Source organism: Taurulus bubalis (genome assembly GCF_910589615.1).
Source record: "Taurulus bubalis genome assembly, chromosome: 14".
Taxonomy (NCBI): domain Eukaryota; kingdom Metazoa; phylum Chordata; class Actinopteri; order Perciformes; family Cottidae; genus Taurulus; species Taurulus bubalis.
Window position 1 is genome coordinate 18240663 of NC_136602.1, and position 27015 is coordinate 18267677.

The window sequence follows — 27015 nt, forward strand, 5'->3', positions numbered from 1 at the left end:
GTTTGTTATGGACAAAGGAGCGCGTGTGAAAAGCCGGTTTCACACGTCATTCTAAAGTGGGGGAAAAAAAATTACAGCCCATGGGTTCATTTTTCCACAACGGAAATGAGATCAGTGCCATCGGCTGGCTCCACTTCTTCTCCAACATGGTCGGTGTAGCTCCATGTTCATCTGCTGCTCGCTGACTTCTGCCCACCAGCAGCGGGTTGTTCATGGGAAGATGTTTGCTGGACTGATGGGGCTGGAATGTCGGAGCAACTCTCTGCTTCACCACTGCGAAGTCATGGAAGGTAAAAGGGGCATTTTATCTGTGTGTGTGTGTGTGTGTGTGTGTGTGTGTGTGTGTGTGTGTGTGTGTGTGTGTGTGTGTGTGTGTGTGTCTAAACTATCAATATCAACAATCATCTGGCTTTCCTGCAGAAGGAACGACGATGAAGGCTGGTTTGAATTCCCACCAGGAGCTATACACATTACTTAAGAATACTATACAGACTTAATGATTAGGAAGTGAAATAAGGCACAAGTCACATACAATAAACTAAGCCAAGGCAAGTTTATTTGTATAGCACATTTTAAAAAAGTTCTTCACATAAAACCATTAAAAGCATCAAAATTTAATGTAGAAGAAAACAAGATTGAAACAAAATTAAGAACATTCATTGAAACATTAAAAACATTAAAAAAGCAAAAAAAATAGAATACAAGTTAAGAAATAAAATGCAGTAGTGAGATGCAGAAATTGATTAATATCCTTGAATCTGGTTCAATTAAAGGCAACAGCAAACAGAAAGAAAACTGAACTAGATACTACATAGACGAAATACATAGCAGAGTCCTTACATGAGAGCGTGCAGTGGGTCTACATATTGTAACAGTCCAAGTTCTCCAAAACAAGACTTTGTTATTTGCACTGTAAAGCTGAGTGTCACTGAGTCCTCCACTGACATTCAGTCAGGTCAGAAAAGATGAGGGATCCCATCAGTCCATATAGGTCTCTATCCTCGTGGAAGATTTGTTTTCCCTCTGAATATACAAACAATGTAGAGACAGATGATGACATTCCCTTGCATATGATCTATCTATATAATGAATCCATGTATGAAATGGTCAAAACTCTTAAGAAGCATTGGGTGATAAGGCCATCTCATGTGACAATTACTCAATCAGTATAATTGACGTGAACATGTCCGGTATGTTAGCATTTAACTGTACTACCAACAAATTAAGAAGTATTTTAGGTTTGTTGGGTGTATTCATTCTCACAGTGTCAGCCTCCCGCTGCTGTACTGTGTCTTCACTCTCAGCCCAAATATATTCAGCTGGTTTATAATCCTCGGGTGACCATACAGGAAGTGGGGAGCTGTTTTCCTATACAAGTATCACCAGAGCAACGACTCAAAATCTGGACTATCATACATTATAGTTCAGTTTCCTGTCAGCCATTAGAGGCGTTTTGTTTTTCCAGAAACATAGATTCACTTCTAGGTCACTATTGGTCAAAGAACTTTCATTTCCCTATTTCTGTTGCCGTGGTTGGTCACAAGTGGCGAGAAGTCGCACATCTGCCGAGCACTGCTGCTTCTCAGGAGGCCGCTGACATGCAGATCTGCTGGTGTGTGTGTGTGTGTGTGTGTGAATGTGTGTGTGTGTGTTCGAGGGTGCTGAGCTTGTTCCTCAAACGTTTGTGTTTTTAATGAGATCCTCTGCATTCCTCTGCTCTTTGGCCGAAGCACTTTCAGCAGCCAATGGGATGCAGCGTTTAACCTACGGCCTCCGAGGAGGGCCTGTTTTAATCTACAAAGGTAAATAATCGAGCCTCCTCTGGCTGAGACGCTTTTAGCTTTCCCACACTTTGTGCTGAGGCTCCTCAACGAGAAAGCTGTTATTGTCGCAGTGGGATCGTTCGGCCCACAGCGTTGAACCGCTGTAGGTCTCCTCTTTGCTTATTTGCCGTTTCTGACGGAATTCCTGGCAAACTATTTTAGCACAGAGCCTGGCAGGAAGCCGCAAATGACATACCTCGTAGGGGCTTCAACTGAGATGTCAATGACCCCCCCCCCCCCCCGACACACACACACACACACACACACACACACACACACACACACACACACACACACACACACACACACACACACAATGGGCCTTGAGGCATTTCCTTCCCCTTAACTGAGAAGAGCCGTCTTTGTGTAATCGAAGCATGACGAGGGTACAGTACCACTTTCTATCAACGAGTGCTTCCCCTTTCGTTCTCTGGCTCTCTTGAGGGGCTCCATACTGTATCTTGACCCCACCAGATGGTGGACGGTTGTGTTTGGTACCTGCGTAGAGTGTTGGGTTTCTTGAATAGGTTATGGAACAGTGGCCACGTCTGTAAAGAAACAGTAACGGAGTTGTATGCAACCTGAGCTTTAGTGCGGCGGTCCCAGTGGACAGAAGCCATGCAGCAGCTCAGGCGCAATGGGAACACCCTCTATGCTGCTCTCACTGCTAATCAACTGAATCTAACGTCCCAACGCTCCCTTAAAGTTGTGTCTCTCCCTCTCCAGTCACATGGGCGGCTTTAGTAATGACATCACTGTGGGATCACTGGGGGATAGTGGTCATGGTTTGTTTGATGCCCTGAATATAGCTCGGAACAGAATAACTGAGCTCCCATTGAGGAGAAAAGTGTCAATACAGTGTGATGTCCTGACAAGGTACATGTGTGTTTGATTGTAACTAATGCATAACTGTGTCATTAAGTGCAACAGAGTTTTACAATGACAGTAGTATGAATGCGCCCCAGTGTTCTCAGCACAAAAGTCTATGTGTCAGTGTGTCTCTCTCTCTCTCTCTCTCTGTGTACGTGTGTGTGTGTGTGTGTGTGTGTGTGGGAAGAGAAAATTGAGAGCCAGAAGTGAAAGAGGGCGCGACGCAGCTGTACACAAAGGGGCTGTTGATCCCCAACATTTCAGCCCGTCTCCATCTCTGCATCCTACACGTTCCATGTCTTGGTCACGTGGAGCTGCAGCAGGTGTCCAGTTTTAAACACAAACCTCATCATTCTGCTCTACCTTCAGAGCTGGTGCTGTTTACGCTGATGTTTGATCACTTCTTGGGTTGGTCACGTCTGTCTGCAGTGGTTCTCTAACTATTTGTGTCCATACAAACCCTTCAGTGTCTTTCGAGCAGTAACAATATGAGGTAAATCAGTAACCTTATTAGGGACGGGGGCTGCATGTTTCTTTTCACCTTTCTGTGTGTTTGTTGCAAACACACATGTTTTTACACACTAAAGATAAGGACTCTCCCACTACGTTGACAGTGGACCCGAGAGAAAGATAGGCTTATTGATTTCTGCTTGATCAGTTTTTCCTGGTCTTCCTTGTCACTACTCTGTCCACCTTTTATTTAAAGCTGCACTATGCAATATCAAATGAATGAATAATGAATCAAATGCCGACATGTACACATGTGGAAGGAGTTGCTTACCCAAACCCAAAGAGAAGTATCCCCTGACTAAGTTCTCTCTCGTTCCTCTCAGATCTATGAAGTGTTTTAGCATCTTTCAGCTCATTGTTCATATTGTACAGCCATGTTCTTTACGGTTTATATTTTTTTGGTTGATTCTGCCTGCTCTCATCAACTTTGTTTAAAAGCAACAAAAAGCTCCGGCACCGTACACTACTTTCTCAGCTACAGAGCCAGATATTTCCTTCAAGAGATCAGACTCATGATTTCATGAAGTGGACACTAACGCGACTTCAAATGAATGCTAATGTTGCTCCGTATCCACTGGATGTGGAGTAACGGATGGCTTATAATTAACCATATCAACTTCATAGGGTGATTCATCATTATGTCAATTATGTTAATAAAGCTTGTTTCATTATCCCAAGTGGCAAAAAATATAAAAAATATAATCTTGCTATAATCACATTGATATTACATGACGTGTTTTCGCAAGGCGTCTTTCCTTCCCTGTCAAAAATGTGTCCAACCTGTACTAAACACGTCAAACGGACTTGTGATTTTCTTATTTAAATCTTAGTAGCCTTGTTAGCATCTAAAGTTGTCCTTGACTTATTCTATTTGGTTGAATAATCGATTAGTTGACTTTAATTGACAGATCGGTAAAACTGTGTTTTCTCCACAAAGAATCACACAAAAGCACCACTTTAAATCTTGTGTTTACCAGAGATGCGCTCACAGATTTCTTGGAAATCACATTGTTCAGCATGAAAAAAAGAAATTCGACTCAGAGGGTCTGTAAGGCATCAGAGCAGTTGTGTTTGTTTTTTGTTCCAACATGAAACAGATTCATTCAGCTTTACTTCCACTCCACCTCTGCCGCACAGCCTGCCCCTCAGTTTGAGAAGCTGTCCTTCAACGTGGCTGTTTTCAAAGAGAAACCGATTCAAATGTAACAAGGTATTGTTCATGCAGTCCACTCCTTCGCTGAGAGGCGGGCCTGAACTCAAAATGACAGTGTGGCTTTGGTATTTCAAAACAGCTGGAGCAGAACTCTGGGAAATGTCTGACATCTGTTTGTCTTTCCGTTATAGCAACGCTAGCTCTGAGGGCAGAGGGGTGGGGAAAGTCATTGTGGTTCAGTTAGATCACAATCGAAACACTTACAATTTTAAAGTCTTGGGTAACTGGCACATTTAGCATAACATTTCCATGATGACTTCATGCATGCACAGCTAATCCTACCAGTTCTATGAGCTCACTTGTTATCTTCCTCATGACCGTGTGTCCATCTTAATGGTTGATCTCTGCATCGACAGGTGGCAGAGCATCAGGGACAGCTGGCGGCTCCGCTCGTAAGAGGCTTCACCGAAGACCGGGGTACATGAGAGGAGAGCAGTCCAGACTTCAGAGCACCACTTATGGGCGGGAAGAAGAGGAGGAGGAAGGGAGGTCCACTTGTATTAGGAACGGAAAAAACGGACGTCACACTGACACCACTGAGGGAACCAGCGCTCAGAATGAGCAACATCCTGATAAACTCGCATGTGGCTCCTGGAAGAGTTTTCTCCGCTCTGTTTCCCATCCTCTTCCTCATGTGGACTACAGTGCCTGTAATGGTGCATCCGGCCACCGGGGTCCGTCCTCTCTGCCTCAGAATGAACTCCGGTTAAGCCAGAGCTCGGCCTCTCGGTCCTCACCAGAGGACTCCTTTAGCTCCAGTTTTAGTTTTATCCGGAAGTCTCTTCACTCCAGTCAGAAGACTGACTGGGAACCAGAACCACTAAGTCAATCAACTGAAGCACTTCGTTCGCCTCGGACAAAACCGGCATCCTTATCCACTGTGCACAATGTCTCAAAACAGTCCGCTCTTGTCCAATCACTGCCCTCCTGCACCCCAAGCAGCCAGGCGGAGAGAGAGGAGCCGTCATCGGGCGGGAGGTCTTGGCGGGAGTGTCTGTGGGAGGTCAGGCCGGACCTGCCCGACTGTGACTCGCGATCTCTGGACATCGAGATCACCTCCTCGCTGTCTGTGGACTCGGACACCGCCTCCGCCTCCTCCGTCACCTCTGGCTACGAGAGCGCCACGCCCGCCTCCGACCAAGGCTGGGACAACCTGGTGAAGAAGTACGAGGGTGTGCTGCAAGACTGCCTCCAGAACAACCGCACTCACACCAAGGTGGGCACGACTGGCTTCTGATGAGGAGGAGAGGCGGGGCTGTTGTCACACTCGCCTTTATTGGGTTTAGGTCAATCCACAAATATGTTCTTTTTAAAAGGAATAGTTTGACATATTGGGAAACACATATATTTGCTGTCCTGCCAAGAGTTAGAGAAGATTGATACCTCTCATGAGAGCTCATCTAACTCTCAGCAAGAAACAAAATAAGCATGCTTCTGCAAAATGTCAGACTATTTCTTTAAGAGCAAGAGCAAAATAGAGCATCTGAGTGTTACCACACAGCTTTCTGAGCACCTAAAGATGAACATACATGTAGCTCCATCTGCCCTCTGCTATCTCACTGCGCTACACTATATATAGACTTTGACGTGACGGGGTCTCATTACAGGAACTTCCTCAGCCTCAAATCCTGTCTTATCTCAGTTTAGGATGACATTTAGGATTTTTGGCATTCCAGAAACATAATTTAAAAATAAATAATTTGGCAAAATATCCTATCTTATCTTAGAAAAGGAATATAGCTATCACAGAACCTTTCTAACGTCCTTAGGTCCTACGAGTTACCCCGTCCTAACTTAATAACTGCTAGAAATTGCAGGAGCTGCTGGGTCTGTCTGACAATGACGATGGAGGACAACATGAATATTAGGAAATATAATTATTAAAAGTAAATTAAAACAATGTGGTGACGTTTAAATTTCCCAGACCATGTATTATTGGGTATTTAATACTGCCAAGGCGATCCATTTTAAATTTGATCGAAAGTGAAAGTTTTTGTCCATGATGGCAAAGCCAGTGACTTGTGAGAGCCGATGATATTATGGCCTGTCCATCACGAGTAGCCTGCCGCTATATTCTAACTAGCTGCAGGCATGACAGGACGAGTGCCGACAGAAGAAGAATATAATTTACAGTTATAGTGTAGTAAGGTCAATGTTCTAAACTCCATATCCAGTCCTCAACTTGCTCACTCTGTGTCACTTTGGAATGACGGTCATTGCACCCACAATACTTTATATTTATTTTGGGCCTGTGGCGACTGTTTGAAGTGCGTTGCCCTCTGGACTGCTGGGTAATCATCAGCTGTGTCTTCTGCCTACCGTGTCTCCCTTTCAGATTGAATCCATGATGTTGAAGCTGCAGAGGCTCCAGCAGAAAGCCATTCTGGATGACGACTATGACGCAGGTGAGCCGCTGCTTTAACAACAAGTCGTCTCAGCTGCCACATACTGTGGATGGATTGGAGAACGCTTCATCTTTCTTTCTGACGTCTTATGCCTTAAAAAAAAAAAAATACTAGTCTAATTTTTTCATCTAGTATAATTTAAAGAGGGACAGAGATGCAGCCAGTGTAACATGCAGTAACTCTCTGAAGTTCAGTCAGGACCCAGACTCAGTTTGAGGTTTAGGATGCGGGAAGTGCCCCAGTTGTCTTTATTGTATCTCTTGCTAACTGAATTAGCTGTGGATGTTTGATAAAGCACGTGCGGCTGCGCATTAATTAGAGCTTAATGGTTTGTCGTTTACTGGCTCTGACATTTCAAATCAAACTTACTGGAGAGTTTAGTGACTTTTGCTGTGATTAATAAATAATTAAATGTTAATTTGTTTTATATTTAGTGTCTAAATGATACCTGTTGTGTTGATGATTAGTTTGTCAGTTGAGTTTCTTTTGGTATCACAAGTTTTTTCTGTTTTCTGCTGATGTCTTTTGTTGCACTCTCCATTTTGCTGCTGTAGTCCTGCACATTTTTACTATCTAATCTTATGTTATCTTATCAGATCAATCAGCCAAGTTCAACTAAAACCTGGACATTGTGAAACTATAGTGAAACTATTGAGAGGCAAAGCTGAAACAAAATCCACATTTAATTACGAACACTAGCTTTTGATGTTTTTAACTTTGAAGACTGCATGGGAAAGTCTTCAAACCAAACAAATGAAATCTGTAATTTTCAATCTGTCTCCAGAAAAATCGACCGCTTTCTGGCTGGTCTGAGAAGAGTGTATTTTCTTTATTCTGACCCATTTCTTGGACCTTGTGACAAGAATAAAGGCCAACATCTGCTGTAGACCTTGAAATATTTAAGTGGAGTGATTATTTGGGTCAATGTGTCTTTTCAGGTTTTGTGTTTGCTTTTTGATATTGTGCTTCACTCTCTCTCTCTCTCATTTTTAACTCTGACAGTTATTTTCCATCCATGTTAACGTCTGTTGCAGTGTTTATGTTAGCAGCTCTCTGTAAAATGCTGTAAACTAATAAGGTTTGATTTGATTTTCTTGTCGATGAACATCTAAATGAAGGATTCTTAACATTTAAATAATTGCGAATGTGTCTTTAACAGCAAGCTGAGAATTGTTCAGTATTGACAGAAGTTGTATCTCTCTGAGTTCCTTCTAATTAAAGTATAATTTGGTAATTGAATAAGGAGTGACGTCTGTTTCAGTGAATGTAGTCTACGTCGACATTATGACCTAGAAACCATCTGGTTTCTGTAAAGTTTCTTCATAACCGTAACTTTTCAGTAAATATGTGTGTGTGTGTGTGTGTGTGTGTGTGTGTGTGTGTGTGTGTGTGTGTGTGTGTTTTCAGCTGAGCGTTTTGGGAAAAAGCTGGAGGAGCTGTGCAGTGAGCGCTGTGCTCTGAAGCTGGGTTTGCCCTCCCGACAGCCCGGCGTGGCTCTGTTCCTGGAGCGGCTCATGCGGGTGGTGCACAGCGCCCTCCAGAGGGCAGACTGCGGTCAGTGCAGGTCAGTCACATCAGTGGATACACAACTCACACTCTGTTGAGGAAATAAGTAACACCATATCCTGTGATTACTGCCATGAGCCCTTTTTCCCCCTGATATATCAAATGAATACCACAGTAATCAAAAGCTATACTGTTTTAATAATGAAGTAGATTTTTTCTCCCTGATTGACATTTGGAGAACCAAATGTTTTAAACGTCAAGTGAAAAGATCAAATTAAATATAAAATGTATTTATAAAAATAAAAAGATGACCTATTTTGTTTCAGGTTTCATTTAATGGCATTATTTATATATAGTGTATTCATTTTGATAACAATATTTTACTAGCGTTAAATTGTTAATGATAATGTGATACTATTACATGGTGGTTGACAATATAAAAGTGTTGCTGCACTGCCCTCGTTGTATTATTGTAGTCAGACTGCTTTATGTGGTTAAATTGAGTTAATTAGCTTTGTCCTGTGATCGTGATCTATCCATCATTATAATGGATGGAACAAGTAGGAAAGGGTGATTAAAAATAGCTTTTGTAACAGGAAGGAAATCAGGTGGCGCTCCAGAGGGAATCCTGAAAAAATGCAGCAATGTGTTTTTTAAATGCTAAAAGAAAGTCTACTTATACATTTACCCGACAGAGGGATGTTAGCGGTTGTGTTGCAGATTCAGACGCAACTTACAAAATATTACAATTATAATATGATGAATTATTATTCATAAACTATCCAGCATCACAGCATTGAAAGCACCACCTTAAATAGGCGTTAAGTCAACTTTAGCAGGACTTTTTACTGTGGGGTACTGATTTAATTCTTAACTGTTAATAGTTTTACTTCAGATTTTTTTGTTTTGAGTAGCCTTCTTCTTCTACCACCACCAATACCAACATTCCCAGTAAGAGAAAGGGTAAAAAGTAAAGCTAGACGGCGTTTTCCTGCGGTCCCAAATCACTAAATCCACCCCTGAAAAACACACTCAGGGTGGAGTCACGCGCAGTCAGACACTTTGGTGAAATACACTGAACACACGTCATTTCCAAATAGAAATACTAGAAACCACTGTCCCAGTACACAGATTATTTGTACTGCTTCCTATATAAGCTTGATTGAAAGGGACCAAAAGGACCCTGCAATGTGAATGAACAAATAGAAACGCTTTAATTGAAGTACACCATTGCCGAGGCTTTTGATGTGACTGGTTGTCAGGGAGACTGTGGAGCCGGATGCACGGGAGCAGCTGGGCTCACTACAGCGAAGAGATCGTCTGATCCAAGAGAAACAGCTAGTGGAGGTAAATTCAGCTCACATGATGTAATCACAGCTTACAAAGGTAATTTCTGCCACTTTGGGTCACGTGTGTGTGTGTAATATAATAGTGACAAATATGAATTATTGAAAGAAAGACAGTCCTCTTCTTCGACACCCGATAATTAACGCAAAGATCATAAATATAAACCTGTGCAGGAGGAGATAGAAGAGCTGCAGCGGCGGCTGGCGGAGCTGAAGGACCACGGCCGATGCCTGGAGCAGCAGATCCAGGTGGAGGAGACGCAGGTGGAGGCCGAGGAGCTGGAGGGCTCCGTGCTGAGGAGCTGCTCCGTGGCCCAGCTCCGCGACATGAGCCGGACCCTGCAGGACCTCGTCACCTCGGAAAACCACGCGCAGATCTCCGTCTCTCCTTCGCCCTCCTTGCTCAGGTGGGCGCCACATACGTGCAGAATATTTAATGCCATCGCACGACAAGTGTACCATCTGGGGGGAAAAAGTGGCACAGGAATTGATTTGGGGAAATTTACTGATTTGTCGGGAGCAGGTGCATAAAGAGATCTTTGCACACACATTTGCACTTGTAGTATACTTTATAATTAATTGATTGATTTCATTATTATATTATGCTCTAAATATATACTCTATGCAATATGGATCCTGTGAGGCATAGAAGATGAACCTCAAATAGTTGCTCACAGTCCAGGTGAGAGTTCTTTTTACAATAAATGGCAGAAAACTCCCGGCTCTCACAGTTCCTGCAGTACTGTCAGTCACCAGGTGGGGCTGCTGGAGAGCTGTGAGAGGTCGTGACACTACAACGTCCAACATCAGTCCATGAATGTTTTCCCTGTATCAAGTCACGTATTTTCTTATCATTAAATGAGCTTGTTTAGAGGAGGATGTGTTGGAGCAGATTCTCTATTTCACGAAGTCTTTGCCTCCCAGCTTCATTCGTCCTCCGACAGACAAAGTGCCATTTTGCATAAATCTTGCAGCGGGACCATGTTGTCTCGTACTAAGAAAGTACAACCGAGTCAGAAGCACACCGTCATGTTTTCAACCCAATTAACATCTCAAGTAGTTGTAGTTTGACAATGCAGATATCGTATTCCCACATCCCCAAAAATTGCTTAAATTGTGCTAAAAAGCAATTATAGTGAGTCGCTTTGAACAAAAGCGGCAGCCAATTGCATGTAATGAAATGCAATAATTGTGCAAGACTTCACGAGGAAGGATTTGTTTATTTTCAGGTTCAGAGAGGACGCATCAAGCAGCCTCAACTACGTCTTTATTCCTCAAATCCCCCTGTGCTGTCAATCCTCTGCTCTCACACCTGCTTGAACCTGCTTTGAATTTTAATGGTTTTTCTCAGATGCAAATGATTACTTTGCATAGTATCCTCTGAAGTTAACAGCTTGCGACAGAGCACCGTGGAAAGCCTCTCTGTCTTGCCACTCATTAGAAAGACATGTAAATTGTACTTATCGCCTTCTCGGTGGCGTGACCCGCCATCACTGGGATAATTTGATACCTGACGTATTCTCACCCCGACTGGAACGCATTTATTCTCGCTGCTGATTGAAATTGCAACCTCAGATTGGATATTCAGCTGCACATCTCCAGGTGATGTGCTTTGGGTCATCATGATGATTGTGTTGCTAGCGGTTCCCTTCCCCAAATAACACAGGCCATTTCGTTCTCATCTCAAGATTTATTTCCTTACTGGAATATAGAAATACTGTTTCTGCGTCCCTTAAAAAAAAAAAGGGTGCAGTAAAATCAATTTTACCCGGACTAACCCTAAACATCAGATGGAATAGCATGAAAGGAGCTTACTGATTTTTGTGATATGAGACCATCTCAAGGTGACTGTGTTGTGCATAATGGATTTTATGCTCATTTTGTTTTCGTCTACTAATTGATTTATATCTCTGTCACTGAATAATGTGACCTTGTCCTTTTTGCATGTTTACATACATGCGCAGTAGTAACATTACTGACATCACCCTCGATATACGAAATTATCATCAAGACAGTGAAGTCTAATAAAAAACATTATTGTAAGAATAACGTGTAAGCAAACTAAATACTCTAGTAAAGTTTGAAAATGCCAGATTTGAGCTGCTACGAGGAAACAAATCATATCACAGCTCATGTTTTGAGCTCAGCTGCTTTTCCCACTTGCTTTCAAAATATAAACAACTGCCACTATTCATTTTCTTATATGACCATTTACATGAAAGAAATCCCCCCACCCCCAAAAAAAAATATTTTATGGATTTCTATAACACAGTGTTAAGTAGTGAGCTTCCGAGATGCTGGAGGACAGATTTTGGGAACAGCTTCCTCCCGTTTCCAGCCTTTATGCTAAGAAGCTTACTGGTAGCTGGATTTAGCTTCATAGTTAACGGAGATGTATGACAGTAGAATCAATCTTTTGAAGCGCATTTACCAAAATATTAAACTGTAATGGATTATCTGATCCTTGATTGCTATAATTGATAAATCGTTTGTAAAAACAATTTAAGCAAAAATGATTACAATCGCTGCTCAGAGTTTTGGTTCCAAATGTGAAATTCAAAATACAGGCCTCATGCATTCATAATGCACACAATATAGCATCATTGATATCAGTCTAAATCAACTTCACTAGGCAGTATGTAAACCTCTTAATCTGGTTGTGTAAGTATGTTTTTGCTGCGGATGCAATAATCTAGATTTACCAGGGAATGATAAGAGTCTACTGTTTTGCTCTCATTCCGTCATACAAGTTATAAACAATTTAGTAACTCTCTTCATACTTGAGAAAAACACTGTTTAGCAGCCAGATGGGTGGATTATAGTGAACTTGTGGATTTTTAATCCCGTCATTGACATCTATTGCTTTCACTCGAATCACCCAAAATAAATAAATTACCTTTTAGTACTGCACTGTAACGCGTGTATTTCCTTTTTTGCAGACTCCAGGAGCAGGAGCAGGCTTTGAATCTGTCCATCAAGGAAGCCACTGCTAAAGTAAGTCACTGTTACTCTGACCCGTTTAGTACAAAACAGCCCCGCTTCCCCTCAGCATGCCAGCAATGACTGAATGTGTGTAATTGTGTCAGAAGTCAAACTGGAACGCATGTCCTGTGAGCCAGCGTAGACATGCATCCCACATGTCACTGTCTGTATTCATGCTCTTGAGCGGGCAGTGAATTGTCCATGAGAAACGTACGTAAAAAATGCCCTTTTAGAAATCCAATATTGCTTTTTTTAGCAGCTCTTGGATAGATAGATATTTCACATAGTTCACATCTATGAATCTGTTTGGCCAGCGTGGCTTTGTTGGCTTTTCTATGCGTGTCAGTGTTGTATATTCCTGCGTGTGTACGGCTTTGCATGTTTCCCTTTGAATGTGTCGTGTCTCTGGAGTTGCCTTTTGCTTCTCAGCGGTTTGCTTTCCCGCTCACTGATCTCAATTCATTGATCTCTGCAGCTGAAAAAAGCCAAAAGCGGCAGAAATCCATAAAAAGTGGTGGTTTCAGGAAGGAGAGAGAAAATGCAGTGGAAAGGACCTCTTACTGTGTTCTTTAGAAAGCCAAAGGAATATGTGGGCTTTCCACAAGGACACACTTTTACCTCAATCACAAGATTGAAGACCATTGTTACGTTGAAATTAAGAAGTTTTGTTCCTAAACGAGGTAGCCACCATGTGGAAAATGGCACACCTGCTGTGACAAAATGATTGCTGGCGTGAAAGTAACTGATGCTTTCTCTGTTGATTTTTTTTTAAAGATTGAAGAACAGCCTGATGTTTTGAAATTCAATTGCCAATATCATATTTTCAGTTTTAAAGCACTCAAGAGCAGTTTCCAGTTTGTGTAATGCCAAATAAAGTGAAATAAAATTATGCAATCCTGTTTTCTGTATTTCTGTGGGAAGAGAGCTCCCTGGAGATGTTCTGCCTCAGAAATACCAACTTATTTGACAGCCTTTTCAAAGTGTTGCACAAAAATGCGTCAGATTCAAGACGAAAATGCGTCAGAAAATCCGTCTCCACATCCCTTTTGAGTGGTGAGAATGGTTCCTCAAAAGAAGGAGACGCATCATGGGTATTGCATCTGGCTGTTACTCAAAGTGAATACATTGGAAAGAACAGAGGTTTAAAGGGCAGAGTACGGGCAGATGAGGAGCTAGACAGGCAGTATCTGAACCATCGACTCCTCTGTGGATACAGCTAAGGCGCTGCATCCCCATCAGCCTCGTGACATTCTGGGCCATTTTCCTCCCTGACATTCTAATGGCATCTTTTATGGAGATTTCCTATTCCCCGTGTCTGTCCACGTGAAAGGAGGCACATTCTCTTTCTTTCCAAAGGTTATAGACAAGGTAACAGACCGGCGTTGATGCTCTGCTGTGTATTCAAAGCAGGGCGCGCACAGAGGGGCGGAAATGAATCTGTAAGGTCTTGTAAGAGTGAGTGTCAAAAAGAGGATGAAAGCGGAATTGGAAATGAGCTCTGCATCCTGTGGGATCCATGTGTCTGCAAAGGTTTTGTTAGTTACCCCCCCCCCCCTCGCTCTCTCCTCAGCCTCTTCTTGTCCTTCTTTTCCCCAGGTGGTCATGAGTCAGAGGCTGGGCAGCAGCCTGAGGAGGAAAGTCAGCGAGACTGAAACTCAGCTTTTGGCGCTGCATGAAGCCAAACTGGCAGCTATCTCGGGTAACTCTCCGCTCAACCACACCCCAGTTCAACACTTTCCACATTTCACGTCGTCTATTTACCTCATTGGCTTGGATCGCCCACCATTAGCCTCACTTAATTACGCTATTAATGATCGAGGCGCTCATTAATGGGCGGCGTAGGCCTTAATGTCTTCCTGTGGTGCACCGGTGCAGGTAATGACTTCAGCAGTGCCAAGGAGCTGAAGGCTGAGATGAAGGCGGTGTACCTGGAGCGGGACCGGCTGGACGCTCTGGCCAAGAGGCTGCACAGCCTCAGCTCGGGGAGCAGCCAGGAGCTGGGCAGGATGAAGGAGCAGCGGCAGCAGCTCAGGGAGGAGCTGGAGCAGCGGGAGGCCCAGCACGGTGAGTCACTGAGGCCGGTCCTCATCAAGAAAAGGAGAAACTATACGATCCCTTTCTTGCCCTAAATCTCAAAATATCTCAAATATGGAAGAACTAGATTTGTCTTTACAACTGGAGTGTTCCTATTTATCCTTACCAGGCAGCCGTAATGTTGAGTATTTGCCAACTTTCTAGCCATTTATGAGGCAATCAATTATTGATATTCGCCCCCTTTAAACCTGCATTGTCAGGTTTTTCGGCCACCTTTGGGCTTTGTAAACCAGCTGTAAACACAACACTGACATACAAGTTGATGTGGCTATGGCGGCGTTAACAAAAAACTGCCCGTTGACATGAAGCATCATCATTCATCTGAAGTCCAATACTGATTCTACTTTTAGCTCGGTTTTGGGATCAGCTGAGGAAAGGAAAATATGAAACTAGAAAAGGTGCACTCAGGAGAGTCAGATTTCCACCAGGTGTGTCTGCAATGACCACTGCTGTATTGTGAGAATAAATACATCCCACATTTGTCTAACGCTCCATCTATACTTTAATGCAGTGGTTCTCAACCTTTTTTCAGTGATCTACCCCGTGTGAAATATTTCTTTCAGCCAAGTACCCCCTAACTAGCGCAAAGCATTTTTGGTTGAAAAAAAGATGTAATACACAGCGCTGTGCCATCAGTGTCTGATATACAGAATATATACAATTAATAACAATTTTTAAAGGATTTTTGAATGGATGGTAATTTCAAATATATATATTTTTTAAATCTCACATACCCCCTGGAGTGCCTTCACGTACGCCATGGGGTACACGTACCCGCATTTGAGATCCACTGCTCTAATGGGCTCTAAGGCTTCGTAAAATTAGCTGTGGACAGGTGCAACAGTGTGTGTGCTGGTAGTTTCGGTAGCTGTTAGCCAAACACACCGTAAACCGGTATCCCCCCACCGTGGGGACTCGGTCACGGACACACACACACACACACACACACACACACACACACACACACACACACACGGCCGCTCGCATGATCCTCCCGGGGGGGATGGTGAAATAAACGCACCATTAGCGACTGGAAAGCGTTTGTTGTATTTCTGAAAGGTGCCTCTCTCTGTCTTTCAATACACCTTTTAAAATATCAATTTAAATGTGCACCGTGAGAGTTCTTTGAAAGAGAAGTCCTCTCTTGATGTCGCTCCATGCTGGGAGGACATCAATGGACGATGACTTTTCTCCCAAATGAAGGAGAAGTGATCTGCTGTCAGTGGGGAGTCGGCATCAAATGAGTTACCAGCAGGACTGGCAGTTGTTGAGAGGAAGGGGAGGGGGTGGTGTGTGTGTGTGTGTGTGTGTGTGTGTGTGTGTGTGTGTGTGTGTGTGTGTGTGTGTGTGTGTGTGTGCAGGGGAAATGAGCTTTAGATTGTGTGAAGTAGCCAATTACCTCCAAGCTACTCAGTGTAGACATGATGTATCAGCGCTGGCACACTCTCCAACTAGAGGAGATCCGAATGCTGCTGAAAGAAAGGACTCACTTTTTTTGGGTGTGTAGGGTTGGGTAGACTGGTTTGGCCTTCTGGCACTGGCAGAGACATAAATGGACTTTGACAGCACCACGAGAAGTGCTACTTTCTCAACTCCATCAGTCACAGAGGGATTTCTAAAAAAGAAAAAAGGTCACTTTGTTCTTTGAGGCACTAAGGCGTGAGTGCAGAGAGGGAAGAGAGCAGGTAGTGAAAGACCAGAGACCGGAGCCCTGGATCAGGCTCCTGCTGCGACCCCAAGGTGTGCAATCAGCCATCTAGCAAACACTGTTGTCTTCTTAAGGCCTGTAGCTGCACAGTCACCATTTGTGAGGACCCATTGTCTCGTCTGCTGGCACTAGGGGGCAGCCTTTCATTGTTGCAATCAGGCAGAGGTGCATCAAGTTTTTATGGGGGGGTTTGTTCATATTAAAAGGTCTCTGATTTCATGTAATTGCACTAGAAACCAAAGCCTTTTACTTGCCAATTACGTTTCTTTTCCTTTCACCTCTGGGCATGAAACTCAGTCACCTGTCTGATTTTTGTTGCTGAAATACAATCCTGAACACCTTGACTTGCTAAACAGCCGGCCGGGGACAGCATTAATCTCTCCCCTGACAGCCGCCAATGACACGTTCAAGTTCACCTCGGTATCCTAAATACACAGCGTGCCTCACACAGAATATCTCCCAGGGACATTGAGGCTGGGAAACCGATGACAAGCAAATGCTCGGGCTGAACAAAGGAAACGGGAATCAGGTGAGAAACGTCTCACAAATGTGGGAAGAGATGGCGAGTTAATGATTGGTTGTGTGGCTTGTTCAAATGCTCAAGTGGGCGCACGCAATATGGCATCAGGCGCAATCTCACAATGCATTGCTGACACCAAGCAAAGGGCTCATTAAACTGTCATCCTATTTGGTAATAAGGGGCTGGCGCATGCTATCTGGAAACTGATAGCCCACAAACAGCACATTAGCATTTCTTCAGCTGGAGGGGATTAGGAATTATAGTGTGCTTCAAGTCAAGATGGCCGTTCTTTTGGTTCCTGAGGCATCTCTAGCACATCCTCGTCCACACTAGTGTCATCTTATAACAATAAAATCTTGTTGAAAAGCCTTATTGGCATTGCGTGAGCTTTAAAGCAACACATAGATACCATGACCAGATCCATGCACATGCATTCACTCAAACGGCTTCAGCTTGTTGAGCGTCTATGGTGCTTTTTTTTTGGGCCTGGGAGCCATTACGTCCCTAATTGCCATTGGCGCGAGTGCTGATGAATACCAAACCCATTATAGCCGGAGGTTTGATTCCCTGCTGAGAGTATAATTTTGGCCCCAAGAGAGATCTGGAGTGAGACTAAATTTACAAATAAATAATTGAAGAGCTGAATAACATGAGTAAATGACCCCCAGGGGTGAGGACATTCAAACAGGGAGCCAGTGTCAGAGGGTGTTCCTCTTGATTTATCCAAGCATTCTGTCGATGCTTATTTAATGCTATTGTTAGTAGCCACGTGGTGCATTCTGTAGCAGTCAGGTTGTCTTCTCCACATGGCTGCACTGGGACACATTTAATTAGTATCTTTTGCTGCATCTCCACCATCTATTCTTTCTTTATACAGGTCCAGCGTCACCTGCAGTGTTTTATGGTCCTTGGTAGGATTTGGGGGCCCATTCAGACCAAACTCGACCATCCAGCACCTGAAGTGTACATCAAAATACTGTCTCTCTGTGTTATTAAACAAATGTAATTTCCTCTTAATGGAGTGCCAATAGTAAAGAGGGAGGACATGCATGATTTATTCATGACCCTGTCTCTTTCAGGGTGCTTCTGTTGAGAACATGATGGAGCATACGACGGCTCTTCTCCTAAAGAGCGTCTGAATGATTGAGAGTGGTGTAGTGGTTAAGTGGACCCGGGAGAATGTTTCCTGGTTTTTGTCTCTGAAGTTTTGGCAGTATTCATTTAGTTTTTCCTGTGATTCAGTGGAGGAATCACGCCATTGTGAGTTTCAAAGTGTCCATACCCATCGGAATTACTGCAAAAACAAAGGGAAGTTGACGGAGGTACTACTACAATAGCTCCCACAATTATTTCCGTTCCATAAGACTTAAAAAATGAGTTTTTAAAGGATTTTCATAATGTTGGTAACAAGTTTTTTAACCCAGCTGGCAACATGTCAGTCCACAACTTTGGTCCAGAATGAAATAGCTAAACAACATCTGAATGGATTATCGTTTGACTATCCATCTTGAGCCTTTTACTTGATGGTCAAATACTTTGGTTTATGACTAAATAGCTGCAAAACTAATGACAATCCCAACACTCTCAGATGTACTTTGTGTTTTAGTGCTTGTTGGAAATGCTAACACACAAAACTAAGATGGTAAACGTGGTGAACATTATAGCTGCTGTTCTCATTGTCACATTAGCATCGTCATTGTGATCATCTAAGCATGTCTACATTGGCGTTTGGGCTTGAAGCACCACTCTGTCTCTGAGTACAGCCTCACAGCAGCTAGCATGGCTAGTTCAGACAACTCATCAGAGGAGGGAGCCGTGCTTTTTTTTGTGGTCTGTATTAGCCCAGCGCTAATGGAGTTTCTCAAAGGGTGCAGAGGAAATAATAAGATGCCAGTTTAATGGCGCAGGGATGTGAGCAGGTGAGCTGTTGAGATAATGTTTTAGAGCTTTTATGGCTGCGCATTTTGAGAGAGTTCCCTTTTCGTTTAGTGCTTCCCAGATTCAACCATCAGAAAAATATATATATATTTATTTGGCAACCCACAGCAAAGTTCATTCAGAGTCTCCTCTGCTCTGAGAAAACGCTATAACTGAGTTTGACTTGAGTTATAATGACAGTGAGCATGTCTAACATTTTAGTCAGAGTAATTCAGGAGCCGAAACATGAAACATGAAATATATATATATATATACATGTATATATCCACCCAAGCATAGATTTTATACACATAAGGCACTTTTTTTGTCAAATGATTCCTTTTGTGACACCATGCCAGCTGCAATTTGTGTGCTGCTATGCTTTGTGATCCCACAGCCTTAAATCATCATGGGTTATTGAGTACCTCTTCCTTCATTAGCTATGCTGCTTGGCTGCTGTTACGTTCACATACACCCATACAATGTGAGAGTCTGCTTATGCTGACTGTGTGTTTGTGTTACCTGCAGTGCCGTTGCACTCAAACAGCTCGAGCCGAGCTAAAACACATTAATCACAGTCAGCGCCTTCAACTCAATTACAAAGACACACAATTTCTCTTCTGTTTTATTATGCGCAGGCTTGTATGACACTCATATCGGCGGTGCTGCGTTAGCACGGAGCCGCCTCTCATTTGTTTGACGACGCGGAGGCCTCACAGATGTTGGTTACTTTTATTCTTACGAGGCGATGAAGAAATGACTGCATTATTCACATTCAATTAGAGAGCTGTTCAAATGCTCATAATGCAGCAAACACCTTGCCGTCGTTAACTTTTGCAGACTCATTAAAGCTCAGAACTTCGTCGTCGAGAATCTTTCATCACTGTGCGATATGTCTGCCCCATTTGCTTTGTCTGTCTACTGATTGTAATCATTTGTTATCAACTTTACATCTATTTAGCTGAAGTAATTATTTCTTCATTAGAATAATGAACAAGCTTTTTGATCTCTATTAAGCAAGTTCTTTTTTTCCTCCAAACCCCCAGTAACACATTCTCATTATCTTTCAATAGTGTCTCAGTTCTGTTTGTGTTCTGAATGAATGGCCTCTTCGATTTTGGCCGAGGTCCTTGGCAGCAATCACTGATGTTTAGTGCCTGCTGAGATCACTGGTGCTAAGGGGACGCTGAGCTCATGAATTTGTTCCAGTGCCGGCTCTGTGAACGCCTTTGTGAGGTTCCTTCAACACCAAATATACTGCTGCATGTATTAGGGGCTAACAGACTGGCTTTCTTCTTTATGGGCTTTTTAGTGCAGATTTTATTCGCATGGCTTGCCAATGACAGCAGCCTCCCGCAGACTTACAGGAAGTGGCAATATCACCCAGTGCTGTGGTTCCACTCAGCGCAGGAGGAGGCTCTGCTGCTTGATGTCTTGTCCCATTCTATAAAGAAAAGATTATTTTCATCTGTCACGCACGAAGAGGCTCACTAGTTTTTGCCACCGGTTGGCATGGCGACAGGATGGCACGCTGCCTCTCAGTATTAGCATGGAAATAAATAACAGTTAATACACTCATGTCCTATCGCCCATCTTCATCTGCCTTTTGTATCGACTGTTTCTCTTCCTCACAGTGTATTATTTCTAAATCTGGCTCTGGCTCCAGCTGTAGCCTACTTAGTCATCTCACATCTGTACATGCCCTGTGCCATCCCAAGTCAGGCTTAATGCCTCCATGTATTATTCAATGGCTATCTGCTTGCACACTGCCGAATGGAGGCGGCGTGAATGGAAGTTGACATGGGAGACTCTGTCAGGTGGGATAGGATCTTGCATAGCAATTAGAGGGGTGGTAAGTGAGCTGTCTGGTCCACGTATACCAGATCTGCTCACCAGATATGTGATAGCTACGCCAGCGGCCTCCTCTTCCCTCTGATTGAGCAGAGGTGTGTGTGTGTGTGTGTGTGTGTGTGTGTGTGTGTGTGTGTGTGTGTGTGTGTGTGTGTGTGTGTGTGTCACAGCCACTTAAGTCGGAGACTTCTTCCTTTCCTCCCCGCTGTGCCAGCCCCCAGCTTGTCTCGTCCTGGAGCTGATGCTGTCTAATAACCACCATCAAGACAATGATACAAATTATATTTCAAACATCAAAGTGATTCAGAGCAGCCAATTAAGTAACTTTCTTTCTGTGTGAGCAAGCTAAGTGGCAATACAATACAGTAGCTTTCAACCATTGTTGCCTTTTTATTTTTTCCTTAAAATGAAGCAGTGTCTACTTGGGAGTTCATCATGTTTTTTAATGGGTATGTACTCTGTTATTGTCTCCATTAGACATTTTGGGAAATACTTTTATTTGCTTTCTTGCCAAGAGTTTACAAATGGGCAAATGGCTGCCACATTATAGTTTTACATTGGCTCGGGCGGCAACATCTCAGTCACAAAGACACACACACGTCTCTGGTGTGGAAGTTCTTCAGCGCGAGTGAAGAAGACATAAAACTTGCAATTTGTCACAACTACAAACTCAAAGTAAGCCGTGGAGGAAGAACCTAAAAAACAACTAACTTAATCACAAACTTATTACAATGTAATTCATTCCCATGCAAGTCGTGCTTATGACGGCTATATAAAACTGATATTAGAGAGGTAATTAACTAACACCAGCTGCGAGCAGCTTATAGTACATCATTTAAACTACTCATGTCAAGATGTTTTTTAATCAAATCTAAATAAAACATACTATCATTTATTTCATTTAATTTGAATTGTATTTTTTTTTAAAGTAAATAACCATAACAAAATAAAGGAAAACATTCAGTATTTTTGATGGTTCACACTGACTTTGGGACTGTTGAAATTATGTTTCGGGATGGTGGTGAAGAACATTTGTCTGGAGGCTTGCTGTCGATTATACAGTAGGTCTTAGAAAAACAAAACAAAAATCTGCAAAAATTGGAATCGGCCAACAAAGTTGCAATCGGTACATCTCCAGTCCAGACATGAGCGGAGCGTGGGAAAGCACGGGGTGTGGTTGTTGAGCTGTACAGACGCTGGGATGCACAGATCCATGAGTGGGGAGGAGGAGGGTTTTATTGAACATTATAGCTTGTGTGTGCAGATATATATGGGGCGCAATTTGTTATAAGTGCATCCTATTGTGTTCAAAGACCTGCTGCTGCGGGGGGCATATCCTCATGTTTCATACATGAGCTCATTAACGGCGCTCAGCTTGCCCTCCTCTCCATCCTGACTAGCACTCCGCCAGCCTGCGTCTGCCTCCTCAGGCACCGCTCACTGCTGGCAGAAGGGCACAGGAAGCAACATAAGCCATCCATCCAACGTTATGCCCCATAGAAAAGCTGGCACTGTAGGCGGACCTATCTACGCCATGTTAGAATCCCCTTTAATCCTCAGGCCGTCTCCACTATGATCCACTCTTCGAGCAGTGAGAATGATCTTTCCTCAACTGTGTGTTTGTCTTAAGAGAGAGACAGCTGGGCCTTTGTACTCAACCGTACTGTTGCAGTTTCTCAGCACAAGGCCATTGCCAACTGATGACGCTACCATATATATATATATATATACGTATATATATATATTCATATATATATATATATATATATGTATATATATATATATATATATATATACGTATATATATATATATATATAGCTTTATATATTGTAGCTCATGATAAGTGATTTGCTGCTAGGTTACCCCATCATGGCCGATCAAAGCAGTAAATGAAGTGCTTGTAACATGCTGTTCTCTCTGCTTTTCTCTCCATATAGAAAGCCGGCTTAAAGAGAACACTACCAAGTACATCAAGACATTGCAGGACAGATTGCACAGGTAAGAGCGCTTTGTGTCGTCTCTCGCTCTTTTTAGTACAGAAATGACGAAGACTCAATAAGGAGTAAAACAGAGAGAAATAAATGGAGCAACAGCCTCCAAGGAATTTCCCCTCACCTTTGTCGTCCTCTAAGCCGAGCACCGCCTCCCAAATGCGTCACCTCATCCACCTCATCATGCACTCACACCTTTTTCTCCTGTCGTTGTCTAGAGGCCCTATCTCACATTTCTCTCCATCTCTCACTGCAATTTGTCACCCTCTTCCCACATCCTCACATAGTTTCTGTACGTTTTATTTGTTATAACTCAGCTCAGTTGCCACGTTTACGCTCCTCTGTATGAACCATTTCAGTCTTTTCTACGGTGTCTATCTGCGTCTCTGAGGTCCTAAATAACGGAGCACAGGTCTGTTGTGTTGAGGGCGGCCGCCAAGCCCGCCTGACGGTCGCACAACAGGACTGCGATGTGCTGAGTGGCTGACTTTTCCGAGCAGAGGGTGTGCAACCCATACAAGTGTCGACACCATACGCGTGTTTATGCGTCCTTATGGAGATCAGAGCTGTTTAGCTCGTCTCCATCGACACAGACCGCATCGAGCAGCTGCAAAGCGATCGGCTCTTCTTCTGCAGCCATGTTTTACACATGGACGAATAGAGCTGGTATAGTGGTTGTGTACACCTTATGAGCTGTGCTAGCTACTCACACGGCAGGTGAGGCCACCGCAGCTTACTTTGTGTCTGCTTGACCCATGTCTTTGTGTGTGGAGTGAAAGAGCTTTCCGTGTTGCATCCTTGGAGAGGGAGGGTCAACTCTTTGGACGGACGCCAGGAGTCAGTCACATACAGCACGGCTTTTTGTTGAGGAGGGATGCGGCTCTGCGTGGTTAAGGAGCAGCATGGCTGCCACCTCAGTGCCCAGCAGGGGAGCAAGGCTCGGGACCTTTTCTGTCAATAGTGCAGATGGCCTTTGGCTTTGCGTTTTTTTTTTAGAGTGGTTTGAGAGCACCTGTCTGTATTGTGTATCTAATTAAAAAACAACCTGGCAATAGCTGGCTTACTGGAATAGGAATGTGACAGTGCATTAAAAAATGTGCAGCCTATACATATATACACTCTACAAGCCATAGCAAGCCTCCACCATAGACACTGCACAAATGGTATCATCTGGATCCTACAATTCCCATAATGCAACTCAATAGTGTAATTTGGTAGACCCTCTCTGCCAAGTAAATGTCTTTCAAACTCCACACCCTCTGTTGACTAAAAGACTCCAAGCCCAAACTGAGAAAATCCTTATCACATCATCTGGGTTATTTTGTTTCATATTTCAGAGCGCTCCTCCAAAGCCCCAGAAGACATTTTATGGAATACGTTATTCTGTTTTCACAGGCTGAGTAGTACTGCTTGTGACAGGTAAACTGAGCTTCATGTGTCAAATCACTGGAGTGCCCTTTTAAATAACTATTCAAATATCTATAAAAATATTTTATGTTAAAAGCTCCATTTATTCTCTCTTGAGGTGAACTTTTGAGATTTTAAATCCAGTTTTATTTTTAGTCCCAAACTACCAATATCAATAAAACAATAATACAGAATTGAATGCCTGGCTCCCAGAAAAGTCTGGCTACTTAGTGCTCTCTTAATAGAGCTGCTATTCAGTGATCCCGTCTTCAAGTTTCCCCAAAATACTTGATTATATAGATCACATGCATCTAATCACATCACTATTGGAAAAAATAAAAATAAAATCACATTACAGGAAACCTTCTTGGATACTGGGTACAGTAAATAAATATTCCTGCTCATCACATTCTATATTAATGTATAAGCCCCCCAACTTTTATCATCCTCCATAACCAGGCGGTCCAGATCAAATCACAGGTGCAGCTTTGCCTTCAGGCGAGGACCAGTAGCTTCCTCCAGCTCCAGTTTGGCACAGTGACACATATGTGGCACACACACACACACACACACACACACACACACACACACACACACACACACACACACACACACACACACACACACACACACTTAGATACACAGATGCACCCTTCCTCCACTGTAAATGTCCTCAGTCAGCTCTAATGTACATTGCTGTTGATGGAGTGCGGTGGTGATGGGAGGTGAGGGGAGGAAGAGGAGGGGGAGGAGAGAGGCAGATTAGTACTGGTGAGATGTCTGGTCTCCGTGGAGACGGGAGGTGTTGAAAAAACCAATTATCTCTTCCTTGCTAAAGACTAGAACAGGATGTTAGAGCAGCGCAGATGCTGTAAGTGTGTCACCAGAACAAAAAACATTTTTTATTCAGATTAGCAGCAGTGCACAGTTGTTTAATACATTATGTAGATGTTTCATTAGGAAATGCCTTTTGAATATTTTCGACATTAATGCATTCTTCTGTTAAGATGTGGATGTCGTTTATCATATTTAATGGATACAATGCAACTGGTGTAGAGGTCATTAAAATACGAGGACAGGACATGCTCTCTTAGTTAAAAGCGAGGAGTTGCTGAGAGACTAGTGAGACGAGTGAAAGAAAAACCTTCCATTATTACTTTTAATGTACACAATCATGAACGTATCAGACCAATGTAAAGTGTTTGTAACAAAGGGACCGGGTTGTCTGCTGTAAAAGGCTCCAGACATGAAGCCACCCACCTTCCTAACTGTTCAGTTCACCATCACACCTCATCCCCTTGTATTTTACCATATTATTAGCACCTCTCCTCAGCTGGTGTTATTTGAGATGCTCCTGCATGATTAAGGGGGAAACATTATCATCTTCTATTTGCTTTCTAATGGGTGAATTCTTACTGCGTTTATGGCTTTTGGCGGATCCTAAATATCAGAAGCGCTGACATGAGACTACAGCATTCATTTCATTTGATTCAGGATAATAATTTCTTGGGGAAAGCTTTAAAAACTCCAGCTGTGACTCAAGATAGGGGCTGTTTTTCACAGTCATTGGTATTCATGTGTGAGACCCGAGGATGCAGCTGAGCATATGAACCTGATGCTGGGTCGAGTTCAAACTGAACCTACTGGTCCCAGCTGGACCAGACCGCCGCTCCTTCCTTCAACAGTTATTTTTACAACCCTCCGTGTACGTAATGCCTGGAGGAGAACAAGTGGTCCTGTCAGTCAGCAGTCCCACAGGGTGTCTGAGAGACTGTAGAAGGGGTGTGCCTGCCTGCCTGTCTCTCCTTCTTATTACGGGGCCATCAGCGGAGCAGCGCACCCACACCCTGCCACCGTCAGACGGCAGGCCGAGTGGCTGCCACCAATTAACCCCCCGGGCGAGGCGTTCATACCGACGGGCACCAGGAGGCCGCCATCACAGGCACGCCGAGGAGCTGACTTGTTGTCTGAGTCCTCAGTACACACAGCTAATGCCAGGAACTTGTCATGACCTGTGGTTTTCTTTGACGAGAAGCGTTTGTGATGACTGAGGCCGGCTTTGACATTTTTGGGGGGAATTGCACGACACTGAATCCCCACAAGAGAATGATTTATGGGTTTGTGTGTGAGTTAACACGTGTGCGCAGCCATAACTGCGTGTGCGTGTGTCCCTCTCCACTTCAGAAGAGATAAATAACAATGGCATGGCTCACTGGGTGCGTCCCCACTAAAGCAGAATTCAGAAGCGGCGGCGTCGAGTAGAGAATTGGCGAGGGCGGGGGGGCTGGGCAGAGCAATTTTTCTATTGTCTGGGTGCCAAATGAAGGTTAGAGAACGTCTGAGAGGCGTGCGTTGGCAGGGTACAGAGGTTGGCAGCCTTTTCAGGCAGGAGATGGGCTGGAAAATGAGTGGCATTCAATTTTCAGGGGGCTTCATCACGGAGAGAATGGAAAGAACAGAGGGAGAGATTAAACAATATTGTCTGGGTGCATTTTGCCTTTGAGTTTGTTTACGTATGGTGACGAATGAGCAATTCCTCAAATCCTAACTGCACAGCATGGAGGCACTCTCTAGTAAAAATGCTGACTATATTATAGGGCTTTGTAAATAAATTAGGGCTTGGATGCATCTCTTAATGTATGTATAAAACCCACATATTTGTGCTTTAGTTTTCTATACTAGGCGGATTCCTGGAAACAAAGATGTTGTTATTAAAAACCGATGAATATTTATGCTCTTTATTGTGTGTTTCTTAAACCGTATTGAAAAGGTGGAATTTCTGATGGATGGATTTGGTTCCTAAAATGTCACCTGGGACCACAATTATTTGGGAATAATTTGTTTACTAAAGGTCACTGAAAGAATAAGGGG

General features: G+C 43.3%; 1 protein-coding gene across 1 annotated transcript in view; it reads left to right on the forward strand.

Moving 5' to 3' along the window:
• Positions 1-220: 220 nt before the first annotated feature.
• Positions 221-27015, forward strand: part of disc1 (DISC1 scaffold protein) — a gene marked incomplete at both ends in the record, with an annotated part of 38942 nt that continues 12147 nt past the window's right edge. Inside the window, 10 exons of the mRNA XM_079229569.1 lie at positions 221-290; positions 4773-5632; positions 6752-6821; positions 8229-8385; positions 9590-9674; positions 9848-10080; positions 12613-12667; positions 14252-14354; positions 14531-14719; positions 22684-22744. Coding sequence (XP_079085695.1) covers positions 221-290; positions 4773-5632; positions 6752-6821; positions 8229-8385; positions 9590-9674; positions 9848-10080; positions 12613-12667; positions 14252-14354; positions 14531-14719; positions 22684-22744 — 1883 coding nt within the window. The remainder of the gene's footprint in view (positions 291-4772; positions 5633-6751; positions 6822-8228; positions 8386-9589; positions 9675-9847; positions 10081-12612; positions 12668-14251; positions 14355-14530; positions 14720-22683; positions 22745-27015) is intronic.